Source organism: Capra hircus, chromosome 2 (genome assembly GCF_001704415.2).
Source record: "Capra hircus breed San Clemente chromosome 2, ASM170441v1, whole genome shotgun sequence".
Lineage (NCBI taxonomy): Eukaryota > Metazoa > Chordata > Mammalia > Artiodactyla > Bovidae > Capra > Capra hircus.
Genome location: NC_030809.1, coordinates 102,037,120 through 102,057,232, shown reverse-complemented (window position 1 = coordinate 102,057,232; position 20,113 = coordinate 102,037,120). Strand labels below are relative to the sequence as shown.

The 20,113-nt window shown below is 37.3% G+C and overlaps 1 protein-coding gene across 1 annotated transcript in view; it reads left to right on the top strand.

The window, feature by feature from the left end:
- Positions 1–20,113, top strand: part of IFIH1 (interferon induced with helicase C domain 1) — a 59,759-nt gene that overhangs the window by 17,087 nt on the left and 22,559 nt on the right. The window contains exons 4-5 of the mRNA XM_018063834.1: positions 9,793–9,897; positions 14,828–15,048. Coding sequence (XP_017919323.1) covers positions 9,793–9,897; positions 14,828–15,048 — 326 coding nt within the window. The remainder of the gene's footprint in view (positions 1–9,792; positions 9,898–14,827; positions 15,049–20,113) is intronic.

The following is a 20,113-nucleotide window of genomic DNA, read 5'->3' as shown; positions in this document are numbered from 1 at the left end:
AGAAACTATTGGAAAACTTCGATGTTTCTCTGGACCACATGTCCCTAGAAAATATCAGAGGGACACAAAGCCCACATTCATTTTCTTCTATTAAAAATAATTTAACTATAAAAAATATAGTTATCTGATATATGTTATTTTATAGGCTTATGGTAAAATTGGTTATGCAATCATTTTTAATTTCTACTGTTAACTTTGTTAAAAGAAAGTATTTTACTTATTTAAAAGTTGACCTTTTTAATACACTATTTTATAAATTAGTGCCCTATAATTATATAAAAACAAAGCAAATGAGATTTAAAACTAAATAATAAAATTTATTGTGTTTGGGATGAACTTACATTTATGCAGAGTTCCACAGATAATCCCCCAAACTTCTTTTACCATTCTTTGCTGGATTTCCGTTATGAAACTAGAAAATGCAAATTCCACAGATTGGACAGCAGAGGGCGCTTTGACATTTATAAAGAGAGGAGAATGTCACTGTTCCCGGGTGGACGATTATAATGTAACAGGACGAGTGTGCCATGTGTGAATACATAGTGCGCATGACTGTGAGTGCATGTGTATATTTTGATTTATATATTCGTTCACGTGAAGATTTTAAAATTCCACCCCAGCTAATGAGCTTACCAACCTGCTTGTTTTCAGACTTTAATACCTTCTTTTTCATATTCCCCCATATGTTCCACTCCTTAGGTTTATCCGGTGACATTATGCTTTGGAATATATTGTGGATATATTTTGCATAGATCATGTTCTGTAGGAGGGGTTTAAAAATTGACCTTTATAAAACAGCCTCCTTCTTTCTGGCCCAATCTGTTAGAGCATTCTTTTTGTTGTTGTTTTGTTTTGCCTTTTTATAGACCAAAGTCCAATCTTAGACTTGGTCTATAGTAATCTCTGTAAAAATGCCACAAAATTTATCCTTGCACTTGCGGACCAGAATAATGTTCTTTAGTACTAACCTCTAGAAATTTAGAGATTTTTAGAATCTCTAGAAATACATACCACATAGCACTTGAGAGCTTAGTGGGAAAGATAATTGATACAGCAGTCTTCAATAATACTGTGAGAGATCACCCATATTATTATAGGATTGCTCTGAATTTAGATAGCTCTCCTTTACATCTCTATCTCTTCTAAATTTAGTTATATTAATTATTGGGAACTAGAAATACTAGTACAGAAATCCAAGAGGCAAATATTATTTTGACTTGAGAAAGAGAGAGAGAGTTTGTTACAACTGCTGTTCTGTGTTTGTTAAAAGAAAATCTAGGATTGTATTTTGTTTGAAACCCACCGAGAGACATCTAGGTTAGTTATACGACCCCCAATTGCATAACAGTTCTAGGAGGATTACTGTTCATATCTCAGGAGTGAGAATATCAGTATTTTGATGGAAAGAAACCTCTCTGCTGTGCAGCTAATACGTGTTGAATTTATTTTCATGATTTTTATATGGCTACAAGCTTAAAGTTTTTTCAGCAGAGTTTCAACAAATGTGGTGATTTTAATTTGATCATTAGATGTTATCTTCTCTATTTGAATAGGACTAGAAGCTGAGAATTAGAGAAGGCAAGGGCACCCCACTCCAGTACTCTTGCCTGGAAAATCCCATGGACGGAGGAGCCTGGAAGGCTGCAGTTAATGGGGTCACTGAGGGTCAGACACGACTGAGCGACTTCACTTTCACTTTTCACTTTCATGCATTGGAAAAGGGAATGGCAACCCACTCCAGTGTTCTTGCCTGGAGAATCCCAGGGACGGGGGAGCCTGGTGGGCTGCCATCTATGGGGTCGCACAGAGTCGGACAGGACTGAAGTGACTTAGCAGCAGCAGCAGCAGAAGCTGAGAATATGTTCTGGCCAAGCACTAGGGTACTGTCCTCACCCGAGTTTATAATCCAGTTCAAGAAAACAAGTTTCGTGCCCCTAAACACAGACAGTAATCTGTCTCTGGGAAAAGAGAATATGTTAGAGGAGAAGCCTGGGAAGACTTACCACAGAGGAGGAATGGAAGGCAGTTCATCTGCGCTTTGAAGGTCCTGTGTTGGATTTGTAAACAGAAGTGGCAGCCAACACTTTCCATTGTGTGGATAGCAGGTATAAAGAAAGTTCAAAATGTGCTTTAGGGGGTATTCATAATGGAGGAGGTTATACATAATCTCTCTGCCTTCTACTCAATTTTGCTAGAAACCTAAAACTGCTAAAAAATAAAGTTTATAAAAATTTATCCAGGTATAATTAACACATGGGCAGAGGAGTCCAGTGGGTTATACAGTCCATGGGGTCACAGAGAGTCGGCCACTACCAAGTGTCTGAGCATGCTCCCACACATTATACATATGAAAATCCAGTTGTATTAATAATAAACATAGCAAAATTCTGTGAAAAATGTGGGTAGGGAAACAGTTGGATTCCAGAGGAGCATTTATGAAGGAGGGGGTGGGAGGTAAGATTTCTAGGATCAATGAAAATTAGCAGGTTTCTTTTACTACAATTTTTACAAAGACTTGTCCTGAGAAAAAAAAAATACCCCCAAACAAACCCTCTTAAATGTTTATCATTCGGACAGTTATGGAATATTAGCCCAAAGCATGTGTGATGATTTCAGATGGTGTTTGTAGGAGAGTGTTTCATTACAGAGATTTATCCATCAGAGTGCTGGAACGGGTTCCTTCTGGCTTGCAGGAGCCCAGCGTGTACATCTCTTCCCAGCTCCACTGGGTGACATCATGCTGGTAGCTTGAAATCAGTCATGGTGGGGAATATGAACACCATCAATGCTGGCAAGCACTTTTATTTTATTTTTGAACTAGATCTTTGTCTTACCAAATTAGATCAAATAGAACTTACAAATCAAGTCGTCAAATCAATGTGGCAAACACTTTTAAATTGTCACTTTTTTTTTTCCTCCCCCAAAGCTACTACTGAATATTTACCAGGATTTGCCTTTATTTATTGTTTTAAAGAATTTTTTTTAATGTGGACCATCTTTAAAGTCTTTATTGAATTTTTTACAGTATTGCTTATGTTTTATGTTTTTGGTTTTTTTGGCCACGAGGCAGGTGGAATCTTAGCTCCCCAACCAGGGATCAAACCCTCACCCTCTGCAGCAGAAAGCAACATCTTAACCACTGGACCGCCAGGAAAGTCCCTACCAGGATACCTTTAAATGCACCTCTCTCCGTACTTTCCTCAGATCCGCATAACTTGAATAGCTTTTCCTGAAGGGTACTTACCAACCACAGAGGTTCCCACTTCCCACCCATCTTGCATGCATTTCTACGCTCTGCATTGCCAAGACTTACTTCCCGTGTGGTCATCATGCTTATCACTCATAACGGACTCTGCTCTCAGACTTTTTACCTGTTACTGGCAAGCAGTGAGTGAATGGGTCACTCTAGTAGGTATGACATTGGAGAAGGAAATGGCAACCCACTCCAGTGTTCTTGCCTAGAGAATCCCAGGGACTGGGGAGCCTGGTGGGCTGCCGTCTATGGGGTCGCACAGAGTCGGACACGACTGAAGCAACTTAGCAGCAGCAGCAGTAGCAGTGGGTATGACTGTCCTTACAACCCTGTACTTAAATCACTATCTTTCTCGTTAAGACTCAAGTCCAAAGGCTAAAGGGCATAGATGACACAATTTAAGCCAACATCAATATACACAATTCTAATTTAATTCTGGCTGAAACACTTCAGCAGAGTGAATTCTATAAACAGGAGCAGAGGCGCTCGGTGGATAGCCATGTGGGCCTGTGGCTCTAGGAGATTTTTTTTTTTTTCCTTTGGGGAACTCATTTCCTAGAAGCTTGGATCCAGGAGAGAATATGCAAGGTGGGTGGAGGTGGCTTCTCTCCATTCTGCGGGAACACATGTTCCCTGGCACAGAGAGCAGAATCTGACAGACCAAAATGTAAGCGTGTGTGTGTGTGCGCGCACACGCACGCACAAATCCATATACATAGAGCTGAAAATAAAAGTCATCTATCTCCTTTCAGAAAAGATAGTTATTTCAAAAGAAAAGGAGATTGGTATTATTAGTAGTATGCACAGTAAGCACACTTGTAACGAGCCTGAGTCCTGCGTGAGTGCACATACATACACATGTGTTTGAAGCTTGGGATGATCTTTGCTGTTCCAGACTTTGGGGATTATGCAACTAGAGGGAAGGAGGGGATAGTTGAAGTGAAGCTAATGTGCATCGAGAGGTCAGAACTAGAATAGATAGACCATTACCTGGCAAGTGAAATCAGACTATTTGCATACTTTATAAGCACTGCCTCTCAGGAGAACCATTGGTTTTGCTGGTGCCCTTCTTTCTCAGTAGCTCTGAGGCTCTGGCCCCCTTCCTAATGTGATGCAAAAACCACTTTCCAGCAAAGAGAAGGAAAGGCTGAGGCAAGGGGTAAGAAAGGAGGAATCTTCTATGAAGTTGTAAACGCATCTTAAGCTGAAATTAGGAGGAACACCACCTGGTAGGGATGGAAGTAAGCACCAATTGGTGTTTTACCTAATGAAGCTCAGTTCTTAGGTTGAATAAACAATGTATTTATCAACTCATTGTTAATATAGCATTTTTCCAGCAGAGGGCAAACTTTACATTGAAATAGATCTAAAAAGGCCTTCAAGGAGGAGGTTCTTTCCATTTGAAATTTAAAAAAAAAAATTTTTTTTTGGCTTCTAAATGGTTTAAAAATATTTTAAAGTATTTAAAGTTCCATAGGACATTAAATATATAATTTCTCAGATTCAGGTTAGTATTTCTGCCTTATTAGTAAACTATTCAAGATGTGATTGTAAAATGAGGCTTTTTTTTTTTTTTCTCCCATGTTTTATAGACTGGTCTTAGACACTATTATTATAGGAAAAGCTGTTCTTTATCGTGTTGTTTACAAAATTATTATCAAAAATCCTGTCTTTTAACAGAATAAATATTGTTTTTCTTCATTCCAGCAGTTTCATAGGAATAACTGCTTTTCTTTAAACAGAAATTACCAGCATATTCTAATCCATTTCATAGCTACTTTTGATATTTTTCCTAAAGGAAATGACACCTATCTAAAAGTTAATTAAACTTGTAATATAATCTAACTCTAATATTCATAGCTCATGTAAACAGCCACTTCATGAGCATTTAAGATTTCTTTCTCTTAAAGATTTATTTATTTGATCTAACAGAATCATTCTCACAATAAAGGAGAAAATAGAAATTGCTATCTATATTTTAAAAAGGTAAAAAGGGTAAGTCACTTGTTAGCAGTGGCTGAGCTCAGATCTGGAGACTAATTTGTTTGACTCCACAGCACATTTTCATGGGAATGCCCAGTCTCCAACTGACTATTTATCTGAGCTATTTTAAAATCATAGACACATGACTTTAGTCATTAGGACATAAATCCAGATTGATATTGTGAAAAGTACAAAGAATGACACATGATAATCCTATATAATCAACTGCAGGAACTCTTGGTTTATAAATTCAATAGGTTGGTTTAATTTTTTCATCATATAACACTTTTTTGATCTGACTTTTTGGTGTGCGTGTGTGTGTGTTACATGATTTTTTTTAGGTAAATGCATGAAGAAAATCTCTGGAGAAAGCATTCTCAATGTTATCAAGAAACAAAATATTTTCTTTAATTATTAGGGTTATTTCCTTTAATACTTTTGTTTCTATGAAAGAAAAAGTATATCAAATGCATAAGAAATTGCTGCTGAGGAAACAAAATTATTTTTGTGTTGAAAAACTGGAGATTTATATATCCTTAAAATGACAAAGATATAGACCTCTCTATGTTCACTTTCATTTTAATAATGATATCTAGCAGAATTACCACAATTAATTTTATCCAAGAAGGATAGAAATGTTCCTCTTTTATTTGTGTGCAGAGAATATTTAGAACTTAGTGTAGATGTTTAATCAACTGCACTCCTATATAAAATTTTTTAAAAAAGACAGTGTGGATGTTTAAAAGTAAAGTAAATGAAAATTTGTGGATGAAATCAGAAATGGTAGTTAGCAAAATAAAATAATCTCTAACTTTTTCCCTGGCAAGATAAGCTACTTCAAGATTGTTAGAAAAACTGACATTATAATGCAAATGTTTGTATGCTTAAAAAAACAATCATTCCAGTTAACTCTATGGATATAGTATTGTTCACTTGTTTACAAAGCTTAGAACAGATCATCGGCATGCTTAGCATTGGGCAAAAAACGCTGGAATATTAGACTTGGATTCAGAAAATGGGATTCCCAGCTCTGTTCCATTCTAGCTGTGTGATATGGATAAATGATTTACCCTCTCTGAGACTTGGTTTCTCACCTATGAAACTGAGGTGATAATAGGTATCTACCACAGAGGATGCTGAGAGCTTAAAATATCATTTACATCTGTGTAAGCACTGAGCTCAGTGTCCTCTGACACATTGTAGATTTGCTTACTAAACCAAAATAATCCAGATAATGAACATAATTAATAATATCCTATTTTGGTAGTATTTTTCTTTAATAGTCATATATTATTCATGCACGTTGCATTAAGCAGCTCTCTCAAACCTTATGTATGCTAGAAGAAAGCTTGGGGAAAATCCTGACTTTACATATACGTGGAGTATGTTTAAGATAATGGCCTAACTGCCAGTGATTAGAAAATGAAATAAAAATCAAGTATAATTTTCATCTGGATTATATTCAGTGAAAAACTTAAAGATACAGTGTTTCATTTTAGATAATCAGTCAGTTCAGTTATTTGTTAGTATTTTTCAGTGTTTTTGGCATTGTCTTCAGTTCTCTATACCACATTTAAAACAAGTAAAATGCATGTCAAAATTCACTTTTTTTGCCTTAAAAATCTTGATTTATCTTTCTAGATCTAGAATTATCCTTGCAATGACATTTTCCCCACCTCATTTTACACCTTGCCTTTTCCTTACAACTCATATTCTCTTTCATCAGTGCATCTGCCCAAAACGCTCTTCTGCTTGACAGTTCTATCCCACACTCGCCTCTGAGCTCCTAACAAGGCATACCTCTGGGAATTGCAAAGTGCCATATTTAAAATCTCTCAGTGAGATATACAGGTTTTCCCGTGTGATCATAAGGGATTCCTCAAATCTGAGTTTCAGAGCTAATCTATGACAACTGATAAGCACAGTATTTTCACATGAGTATATTTGTGTTGTGCTAATATACTTAAACAGTATGCAAGTCCATTGAGAATTTTTTTTTTATAAATTTCTTATCTGCTTTCTTTTAACTTTTAAGAAAGCTATCTCATATATTTAATTTGTATTGGCTGTAATTTCATTACGTTTCCCAAGCTAAGTAGGCTTATCCAAGTTGGAAGGGAGATGTCACAGCCACGCTTCACAGATGCTCAATGGAATAGTAGTCGGCAATAAAAAGGAACAAATTACTGATATAAATAACAACGTGAATGCATCTTGAAGGTCTTATTCTAAATTAATGACGCCAAACATAAAGGCTGCATATTGCCTCAATTCGTCAATATGACATTCTGAAAAGACAAAACTCTAGGAACAGAAACCAAATCAGTAATTGCTAGGGCACAGCAGAAGGGAAGTGACAATGAAGGGGTTTGAGGACAAATTTTGAGGTTAAACTCATCAAACTTATCCACCTAAAAAGAGTGATTTTTACAGTATGGAAATTATATTTCAACACACCAGACTTAAAAAAATAAATAACCAGTTAAAGAAAAAGAAGATACTGTAGTTTTAAGGAGTTATATATTCTCCATGTTTAGACATGTTTTATTGACAACATACTGTGTCTCTTTATCACCTGTTTCTAATTCCAGTTAAAGTATGTGACATTCAGACTAGTTTTACTTAGCTTCATGGTGCGTTCATGCTCAGTGTTGTCTGACTCTTTGCGATGCTATGAACTGTAGCCCGCCAGGCTCCTCGGTCCATGGGATTCTCTGGGCAAGAATACTGGAGTGGGTTGCCATGCCTTCCACCAGGGGATCTTCCTGACCTGCATGAGGGGATCAAACCCGTATCTCTTGTGTCTCCTGCCTTTGCAGGCAGGTTCTTTACCACAAGCACCACCTGGGAAGCCCTTACTTAGCATAATCTTACTTTAATATAATTTATTTAGTGCATGTGAGAACTCTAGCATAAAATAATAATCTCACAAGTATAAATATTTTGAAATATTAATTTTAAAGATGGTTTATTGTTTATTTATTCATTTTAGACCACACTGCCTGGCTTGATAGTTCCCTGACTAGGGATTGAATCCCAGGCCCAGGCAGTGAAAGCGCTGAGTCCTACCCACTGGACCACCAGGGAATTCCCCAAATATTTTTAAATGACACTCTTGCCTTAGTAATCCACCAACTACTTGAATTTTATTTCATTTTTCAATCACCAACAAGTATGTGCAAAGAACTTGTTGTACCTAACATTACTACATGGTTGTCAAATACTGTGAAGTAAATTGTGCTGACTCCATTTTATTTCTTATTTTATTGAAGTATAGTTGATGTGCAATATTTATATAGGCTACATGTGTGCATGTGTGCTAAGTCGCTTCAGTCATGTCCGACTCTTTGCAACCCTTGGTCTGTAGCCCACCAGGCTCCTCTGCTCATGGGGATTCTCCAAGCAAGAAAACTGGAGTGGGTTGTCATGCCCTCCTCCAGGGGATCTTCCTGACCCAAGGATCGAACCCGCATCTCCCACATTGGTAGGCAGTTTCTTTACCACTATGGCCACCAACTTTATATAGGTTACAGGTGTGCACAATTTTTAAAGGTTACGCTCCATTTATAGCTATTATAAAATATAAAATATCGGCTATATTTCTTGTGTTCTACAATATATTCTTGTAGCTTATTTTATACATAATAACTTGTACCTCTACTAGCCCAATTTTAAACAAGAGGAAGGAAGTTAGGCTCATAGCATTGCCAACAGCAAATTTCACAAGTCTTTTAATTCCAAAACCAACATCTGCAACCATCTTTCATTTATTTTTACCAGTTTAGCAATAGTTCTGATCCTTGCGGATGGGATTGCATAAATCCTTGGAAATGAGCTATAAGGAGGGAAGCCTAAGGTTTTTCAAAAGAAATTGATAAAGAACAAAAGAAAAAAATCAGGATTAATAAGTGAAGTGTGCCCTTGCCACTGTATTAATTGTCATTCTTGGTGGAAGCTTAGTTTAATTATAAGAAAGAAAAAAATAATTTCCAACCTCATGTAAGCTTCTAGTGCCCCTGCAATGTCAGGCTTGCCTGATAGTCTGAGTAAATTCTTTGTAAGATTTTAGTTATGTGTATCACTGAGTTTCTGTTTTCATAACTTATCAGTAGAACCATGTTCTTCATTAATTCGTTAATTGTTCTGTAACATTAATTCTCTACCATTTTACATGCCGATGACTCAACGGTTTCTACATAGTACTTATGTTTAAGTGATAATATCAGGCTCAGATATTTTTTTGGGACAAAATTTACACAAAGGGGGACAACAAAAGTTGTAACTCCTTACAAATTTGCATGAGCCCTCATACTGGATGTACGGTACTTTAAGTAGGTAAATACATGTATTTGATTCAGTCCCCGACAGCTGCTCATTCACAGTGGAGTTTTTAAGCATTGCTTGCCAGAAACTCTTACCTTTTATTCGTGATTGTCTGGATGTACCTTCTCCACTTACATTGAACTGTATGTACTGTGTGCTGTAGAGGTGTGCAGTTAAAATACGTTTATTCTCAGAAATATTTTTAAAATATTTTAAAATGTTTTCCTTTGCAGAATCAGACACAAGTTTGGCAGAAGGAAGTGTCAGCTGCTTAGATGAAAGTCTTGGACATAACAGCAACATGGGCAGTGATTCAGGCACCATGGGAAGTGATTCAGGTACTGCCTAACTGTTGTGTAAACCTTAAAAAGTGTGAAATAAGACACCATATAGTGGAACGCATGGGGGCTGTTCATACCCTCCCTAATGTATTTATGCAATTAAAGCAATTCTTTTCTACAGTTGAAATAGTTTTGGAACTTTGCCATTCAGTTTCTTGAAAAGTACAACTTACAAGTCTTAGACTCAAGGTCTCTAATTTTGATCCGGTACATAGCTTTTTGTTCTGGCATATGCCACATTCCATAGAACCATGTAATCTATTTTATTTATGTGATCTGTTTCAATTAATTTGACTGCCTTTAAATTGTATACTCAATTTTATACATTTATTTCCAACCCCTGCATTTTAAAAAATTAAAATACATTATAAATAAAAGTAAATAAATGAGATGAGTATGACTATAGTTAATGGCATTTAATGAGTCCCTCTTAAGCTTTATAATATACACATATAGTTAAAAGAATTTCAATATTTATGAACATCCCTTTAATTGAGTTGGCAAAGTATTTTCATCACTAAATGAGAAATTTACTAGATATTTCCCAAACTGTTATTTGTATCAGTTTAATATCCCACCCACTTCCCAGGTAGTGCAGTGGTAAAGAGTCCACCTGCCGAGCAAGAGATGTAGGTCCAATCCCTGGGTCAGGAATATCTCCTGGAGAAGGAAATGGCAACTGACTCCTGTATTCTTGCCTGGAAAATCCCATGGACAGAGGAGCCTGGAAGGCTTACAGTCCATAAAGTCACAAAGAGTCGGTCACAATTTAGCAACTGAGCATACACACACACAGTAAATAAGAGGGCCTCTTCCCAATCTCCACACTTTAGCAAGACTTCCTGTTATCAGACTCCCTAACTTTGGTCAGTCTAATCCATTTCTTATCTCTTCTTTCTGTCCTTTGAATATGCATTTCCATTATTACGACTGAGATGAAATGTTAACGTTAAGAATGGGCGATGGGCCCTTGCATGTCTTTCTAATATTTGTGTGTTTGAAACATTTCATAATTAAAATTAACAAATTAGTGCAAACAAAAATCAGTGTTTAGCAATACGGTCAGCGAAGAAGCAGCAGCAAAATGGCGTATTAAGAAACTATTCTTCATTCGTTCTGTGACTGAGTTATACAAACCACTTAGAAAATATTGTGTGCTTCAGATTACCCTGGGTTGTCTGAAGGATTATAGAAATTTACATCTACAATAGGCCTAAAAGGGCAAAACAGTTTACATAAAGATGGCCATCTGCCCTAAAAGCTTTCCCAAAGGAAATGTACCACCTCTTTATTTAAATGCCCTTGTCTCTTAATAACCCCCAAATAACTTAGAACAAGTTGATTTGAGGAAACTCAATTCACCGAATGTCAGTCATAACTTTAATGTTAATTAAAAAGGGTTAATTAATTTTCCATTCAATTTAGTCAGTGTTAATATTAAGTTCTTGGCATGTGCATATTTCTGTGGCTTTTATTTGTTTTTTCTGTGCTTGTTATACAACTGTTAAATTTAATAATTAACATTTTTATTAAATGCTATTGATACTAGAACTCAAAATACACTCTAGCTAATATTTAACATCTTTATGATTGCTTTAAGCTTCTGGACCTTCTCCTAATTTTTGTTTGTCTGAGTAAGGGCTTTTCAACAATGTTCATTCATTTAATTACTATCTAATAGATATCCTCTATGTGCAGGGCATTTTGTCTGTTTAGCACTGTTAGCAAATGCAACTATTTACTGATTTTCAGTCTTCAATATGGCATGAAAGGCGTGATAAATCTGAATGCAACCTACTTTTAAAAAGCAAATACATTTCCAAAGGCAAATACATTTGAAGGCAAACACATTTTTAAAGGGCAACTCATTGAAGTTCTGGATGGTTAGTGCTTAGGAATAAAGACTAGTAGATATAACATTGCATAGTGGATAGCAAAATTCTGAAATCATAAAATTGTGAAATTCTTTTCTTTCATGTGCATGCTATAAGTTGACATACAAATCAGTTTAAGATAGATTTATGTAAACTGCAAATTGTTAAACACGCACTGACTCACTGAAAGCATTGCAGTGTTTGGGATTATGTTTTAATTTCTGAAGTTGACATCAAAGGGGCCCTATTCCACACGCCCTTTGTCCACGTTTAGAGGTTACATTATGAGGCATAAGAATCGTGGATGTGACATTATGTTCCTTCATAGTATTATTATGCCCTAGTAAAGCATAATTAGTGGTACTTCTGACGTTTAAATATTTTAATTATACCAAGAGAGGCTTTTTTGTTTTTCTGTTCCTCAGTCTCAGAGGGATATACTGCTTCTTGCAAAGTGGCAATGTTTTTGGCAAGGCACATTGGCCTGATATGTAGAAAGTGTTTCCTTACTATTTTGAGGTAATATCTATTAATATTTGTCCAGCTGGAATGATATATTTTTCTGAGGTTACATACTATAGGTAAAGGAATACTTTGTCATTTTCAAACACATGCAGTGACAGACCTTTTCTCTCCAAGAATAACTCAGCTGTCAAAAATCAATGTGAGCATGAAATTTGCCACATGGTGTAGTTTCAATAGAATGTTATTATTTAAGCCTTATCTGATTTCATTTTTTGACCATTTGTACGGTATAGTATAATTTTAAGGTCTTTGATAAATAATTATTGTAGAGGATGGGCACAATATTATTCAAAGCCTGTGCATGTTTTAAATACCATTTTTGTTATTGCATTTAATTAATTTTGCTTTTTTGAAGAGAGCCAAAAAGAAGCAAACAACAAACAAACAAAACCCAAACATTTTTTTTTTTTATAAAGGAAATTGGCTCCTGGCTCCCTGACACCAGCCCAATTCTCTCCTTCTGGTGACAGAGAAGAGAAAATTCTCTTTTCATTGCGTATGTGGATATATTCTTTCATTCCTGTGTCAGAGGATGTGATAAGGCAAGAATCAGGCTGAATATTTAGCACTCACCCAGCTCTTTTTCTTTGGATGCTATCCTCACAATGAATCCAACTCTGATTTTTTCCGTATTCACTCTGTGCCTCTCTTTTAAACTTGAGGCTACCAATCAAGTTTCCTAGACTTGACTCAAAAAAATATGGATGGTATTGAGCTATCTGGGCTTCCCAGGTGGCGCTAGTGGTAAAGAACCCCCCTGCCAATGCAGAAGTCACAAGAGACATGGTTTAGATCCCTTGGTCAGGAAGATCATCTGGAGTAGGAAGTGACAACCCACTCCAGTATTTTTGCCTGGAAAATTCCATGGACAGAGGAGCCTGGTGGTCTACAGTCCATGCGGTCGCAGAGTCAGACACGACTGAGCACAGCACAATGATATTCTGAAGTCAACTTGAATCTTATGTAAATATAATAGAGGATGGGTTATTATAATTGCTATAGAGTTCAAAGACAAGCATGGAAAGAAAACTTGTCAATGTGTGTTTTTAAAAGCTGGTGATCTTAAATCAGTTCTTCTTGACAATCCTAATAAATGAATCAGCAGATGAGCCAATGATAAGGTAAATGTATTGCGTATATGTTTACTCATCCATACAGAAGGCAAATTTCCTGCCAGGTTAGTAGACGACTCTTACTAAGTGGTATTTGGTGTGAATTTTCCTACCTGTTCAGATAGTGCTATCACAGCAAGTTAAAACCTGGTTAAACAGAATCATCCAGTTGCTGAAATGGAACAATCAGCAATTTTTTTGTAAGTTAATGGGATTCTGTTAGTTTAATTTTCTTGCATTCATTGATAAGAGAGAGAATGCTTACTTCATGTGTAATGCAATACTGATAAGTGCTGTCATTTCATTTTTTTTTCTTGTGATTACATAAAGCAAAAGATGGGCTTTTAAATTGATACAATATTTATTTTATTGCATTCCACATGATAAGTTACACATTTTTAGATCTTTCCCCCTGACTAATATAGATAAACTCATTCACTTCTAAAAAATGTATATTTAAACCAAGATATATTATAATGATTTTATTCTAATGTTTATGAAATTAATGTATGTTAGTATGTATTTTATCAGTATTTTAAATGTAGATATCTATGCTAGCTGAAAATATTTTTAATGTATTGTGCTTTGAGTTTCAGGAAAACTTGAATGTGTGGAGACATACCTATAAGAAAGTGATAAAAATCACACTCAAAGCTAAATAGCAAAGTTAGTCACAATCCAGTTATGAACCAACAAAATTGTTTTTCATTTTTCACTGCATACTTACAGATTGAAGGCTAGCATGGAAAAGGCTAGCACCTTTTCCCTAAATACAGCTTCTGTTTAATCTGGTTGCTTTAAATGGCAAAAATGGATTGGGGGAACCATTTTTAGGTATTTAAGATAGATGATCTACAGAGAGAAGATAGATAGATATGCTTTTTGGTATTTGGTTTGTCAGGTAAAGTTTTTCACATGAAGGAAAGTAGCATCAGCGTTAGTGTTTCTTCGCAATAAAAAGTGAGGGGGAATATAGAACAAGGAGTCCTACTTTCCCCGTCCCTCTTGATCTGTTGGTGAAAGAGAATTGGGTGGGGTAGAATGGTTCCACAAAGAAATGGCAAGTCTGAGGCATTAAGAATCATCAACTGCCAAGCCTGCACCACAGTCATTTCCACTTGGCTTTGCCCACTCTCTGAAAAGACTTCTCTGTGTTGCCCCTTCCTAGTCCTCCATCCTATTAATCCCTTCCCTCCCCATTCCCATGCCTTAGGCCACTTCCAGAGTGCTTGGGCTGTGTCCTGCAAACACAGAGAGCTGAGACCCATTTGGTACAGAAAACAGAAAATGGATTGGTTTGGACCCCATATGAAAGGAGGTTCAAGCTGCAAGGGGCCCATGTTCCATTTCAGGCTTCCTAGCCTTCGTTATTTTGTTGTCTGTTTCCTTAATTTTCTTCCTTGTAACCTCCTTCAGATGATGAGAATGTGGCTCAAAGAGCATCCCCCGAGCCAGAGCTGAATCTCAGGCCTTACCAGCTGGAAGTGGCCCAGCCTGCCCTGGAGGGGAAGAACATCATTATATGCCTCCCTACAGGGAGTGGGAAAACCAGAGTGGCCGTTTACATTGCCAAGGATCACTTGGATAAGAAGAAAAAAGCATCTGAACCTGGAAAAGTTATGGTTCTCGTCAATAAGGTATTCAGACAGCACATAAATATAACATGCTTAATTTTCATATTATTTTTTTCTGAAGCATTTGTATAGTGATATTTGTAACAATGGATCACACGGATTTAATTAGGAAAAATGTCAAAATGAGTAATTTATTTTAAATATTTGTTTTTTCAGTTCTCTCTAATATCTAAATTGTTAGCCATTAAAGTAGATTTTTTTTTTCCTATTAAACCAGAACATTAAATCAAAGAGCTGTAACCAATGTATTGTTGTTCAGTTGCTCAGTCATGTCTGATTCTTTGCGACCCCATGGACTGCAGCACGCCAGGCTTCCCTGTCCATCACCAACTTCCAAAGCTGGCTCAAACTCATGTCCATTGAGTCGGTGATGCCATCTCGTCCTCTGCCATCCCCTCCTCCTCCTGCTTTCTATCTTTCCCAGCATCAGGATCTTTTCCAGTGAGGCAGCTCTTTGCATCAGGTGGCCAAAGTATTGGAGCTTCAGCTTCAGCATCAGTCCTTCCAATGAATATTCAGTGTTGATTTCCTTTAGGATTGACTGGTTTGATCTCCTGGCTGTCCAAGGGACTCTCAAGAGTCTTCTCTAACACCACAGTTCAAAAAGTATCAGTTCTTTGGCATTCAGCCATTTTTATTGTCCAGCTCCCACATCTGTACATGACTGCTGGAAAAACCATAGCTTTGACTATACAGACCTTTGTAGGCAGAGTAATGTCTCTATTTTTATTAATGTCTCTAATTTATACTGATGTATAAAGAATGTATTTACCCAGCTTTTCTTTATGGTGAACTAGTACTGACTTATCATTGCATATGGACATAAATGACCTCAAAATACGACTAGAATCTAGGCTTAAACACTGTGTTCTAGAGTCTCTTTAACCACCGTGCATGAGTGTGTGCGTGCTAAGTCACTTCAGTCATGTGGAACCTGTGTCTCTTGTGTCTTCTGCACTGGCGGGCAGGTTTTTGCCACTAGCATCACCTGGGCTACCACCTGGGAAGCCCTTTGTAACCACTGACCCTCAGTCAAAAGTGGCAAGTGCTCTTTATTCAGAACATATATAATTTGGTCTGAAAATGAGAAAATTAAGTGAATATTTGACCAATTTATATCAAGTTTAATAGAGAAATAATTTTCAAATAGTTTATATATATGTAAAAAATATATATACACATATATCATTCAGTGCAACTGAGGTTTTGCTTTAATATTTTTATCTTAGGATTTTTAAAGTCTATCTTCATAAACAGGTATAAGTCTCCATTGTAAACAAAGTCTAGTTGAACTTTATTCAGATATATCAAAGTTTAATAATTTATAAGTTTGTAACTTGGGGACATTAATTTTTACCATTTTATGGAGTAAAATTGAGTACAGTTTCCATGACCAGAAACAATCTTTTTCCCATTATGAATGGTGACTAGATTCTCATTTGCTCCTTTACAGAAAATATAATTATAGACTGTATGTGTACCTTTCCTCTATTTTTTGGATTTCTATCATGCTGAAAGTTTTAGTTGTAGTCTGCTTTTCAGTATTAGAGAAATGTACTCAGAATCCATGATCTTAATGATTTCTATCCTGTAACTCCAAAAGCATTTTGTATATACACCCTAAGCCTAAATACTGTTTCTTCATACTTACATGTCCACTGTTAGAACAGTTTGTGTGTGTGGTGATAGTGACACATTAGAATTTTTTTCCCATGGCTTTTCATATATTTTCCTTATTTAGGATATTATCTTTTGGAATAAAACAAATCTAGGTGTAAATACTATTTCTACCTACCAGTAATTTGATCTTGGGCAAATTATGAACTTCTGTCACTTTAATTTCCTCATCTGTAAGTGAGTAAAATACTACTACCCTATATAGGGTTGGAAGTTTAAATGAGATAATCTATTTAAAGTCTAAGAGTGACTCAGTGAATATTAGTTACTTCTTCCCTTCCTTCCTCCTCACCTTAACAACTAATACATTGCAATTCCTTAATGGCACCCCACTCCAGTACTCCTGCCTGGAAAATCCCATGGACGGAGGAGCCTGGTAGCTGCAGTCCATGGGGTCGCTGAGGGTTGGACACGACTGAGCGACTTTACTTTCACTTTTCACTTTGATGCATTGGAGAAGGAAATGGCAACCCGACTTAAACTGATGCTCTTGATACAATCTGAACGTTCTTCCGTTTCCTCAAACTCATTCCCTTCATTTACTCTCCCAAAGACCTCTCCTTCCCTTGTCTGTCTCTCTGTTGGTTATATTACCTCCTCCAAAGCATGTAACCTCAAAACCTAGAAGTTACTTCTGATTTATCAGCTTCCTTTATTTCCTTTATCCAGCGTCATGGACTACTAGATTTGAAAGAAGCCTGTAAGATCCGGTTTTCATTTATTGCCAAGTGGTTCTCTCACCTCTGCTGAGTAACTTCTAATATCAAAAAGGTCCTTCTTCTAACAAGAGACCTTGATCCACTCTTTGAACAACTGACACTGTTAGAAAGACATACCTGTATTCATCAAAATTTGTTTCTTTATAATCCACACTCATTGCTTAGCATTCTTTCCTCTGTAATATACAGAGTAAGCTAAATCTTAATTTTTCTGCCTTATGATAGCCCTTCACAAAGAAAAGACATCAAGCATCATATGACTCCAGAGGGATTTTTCTTTTAATTTCCTGTGATAAATACTCCAGTTCTCTTATATGTTTTTAATGCTGCTAAGTCGCTTCAGTCGTGTCCGACTCTGTGCGACCCCATAGACGGCAGCCCACCAGGCTCCCCCATCCCGGGGTACTCCAGGCAAGAACACTGAAGTGGGTTGCCGTTTCCTTCTCCAAAGCATGAAAGTGAAAAGTGAAAATGAAGTTGCACAGTCGTGTCCGACCCTCAGCAACCCCATGGATTGCAGCCTACCAGGCTCCTCCGTCCATGGGATTTTCCAGGCAAGAGTACCAGAGTGGGGTGCCATTGCCAATAAGACCCTGTTAAAACACAGTGTTTAGGGCTGGACAAAATACTATAGATAAAGTCAGTACACAATACAGGAAAGATGAGATGTGATCCATGACCAGGTTTGCTTTTTTGTCACCAACGCTGGCACCCACAGACTCATCTGAAGTTTTCCATAACCTGAGAAGTCTCAGCTTATTTTCATTTGAAGATCTGTTAAACTAGACCTCTCTTAAGTTATTTTTGGAGGTTAATTTTGAGCCTACATCCAAATACTTAGGTTTACACTTACGTATTTCATGTTATTAATCTTGATTGATCTTTGCAAGTCTCATATTTTTGTGTGTCTGTCATGCACCTTCCTTTTTGTATAACTCCTTATCCTCTCAATGCTATATCCTGGCTGTGAATCTTTCATCCTGTTGGATCAAGGTGATACTTATGAATTCACATTTGCATCCATGTTTAAATGTGAAATTATCCTCATTAATTATTCATATCCATTGCATTGCTCTGTAGACATTTAAGGCTGTGGGTCCAATTTCTGATCTGCTTCCCTCTTGTTTTTCCCTAGGAATTACTGGACATCTCTCCACTAGATCTTCCCTAATAATCGTTAATTTTGCTTTGAATTCTAAAGTAATTTAATTCTTTCAATTGAATCAGATAATCTTTGACGCAGTAAGTCAACATAACCTGCTTTCTGTATTTGGCCCATTGGCAAGGCATTAATATTATAACCCTAGAAAGGAGAAATCCTGTTTCCTAATACCATTTACTTTTGTCTCCCTTTCTCTATCCTTTCCAAAGTTATCGCCTTCAGATGCAGGGAGAAATGAAAACACCACCTGTGTTCCCAGACTTTCTATTTCCTATCTAGGACTTCAACATCATGAGAGAGAAATCCCAGGTTCCTACATGCTATAATACAGCCCCATATGATTCAGCAGAAGTGGGTAGCATTTGGGTTTGATTAGTCTTGGCAGGCACTCTGTCACATCTCAGGAAAAGGCTCCAAGAGGACCACACACCTCCCAATTAGCCATGTCAGGCTTGCATCTGGCTCTCTTTGTGTCCTTCAGGAGGAAGTCAATACCACCCAAAGTGAGTCTCAGGATTTCCAACACCTGCCACCTCCTGTGACAACGTCTTTTTATTCTGTAGACCAAAATATGCTGCTTCTTTGAATATCTCAGCCCATCCTTTATGCGCAGGACCTCAGGTTTCTATGCCACTCCAGACCATGGTGGTGGTGGTTTAGTCTCTAAGTCATGTCTGACTCTTGCAACCCCATGGACTGTAGCCTACCAGGCTCTCTGTCCATGGGATTTCCCAGGCAAGAATACTGGAGTGGGCTGCCGTTTCCTTCTCTACTCCATCGTATGGAGATTCTTAAATGATTCAGCAGCATGAGACTATTTAAAGACAAATCAAATGCAGAGCCTGCCCTCAAGGAATCTATGGTCTAGGAAATGAGAGCTGTGTATTAATATAATAATGACTCCTGTGTTGCACTTTACATCCTCTCACTGAAATCACACAGCTCTTCTTTTTCAGTTCAGTTCAGTTCAGTTGCTCAGTCATGTCCGACTCTTTGCAACCCCATGAATCGCAGCACGCCAGGCCTCCCTGTCCATCACCATCTCCTGGAGTTCACTCAGACTCACGTCCATCGAGTCAGTGATACCATCCAGCCATCTCATCCTCTGTTGTCCCTTTCCCTCCTGCCCTCAATCCCTCCCAGCATCAGAGTCTTTTCCAATGAGTCAACTCTTCGCATGAGGTGGCCAGAGTACTGGAGTTTCAGCTTTAGCATCATTCCTTCCAAAGAAATCCCAGGGCTGATCTCCTTCAGAATGGACTGGTTGGATCTCCTTGCAGTCCAAGGGACTCTCAAGAGTCTTCTCCAACGCCACAGTTCAAAAGCATCAATTCTTCAGTGCTCAGCCTTCTTCACAGTTCAACTCTCACATCCACATATGACCACAGGGAAAACCATAGCCTTGACTAGACGGTCCTTAGTTGGCAAAGTAATGTCTCTGCTTTTGAATATGCTATCTAGGTTGGTCATAACTTTTCTTCCAAGGAGTAAGCATCTTTTAATTTCATGG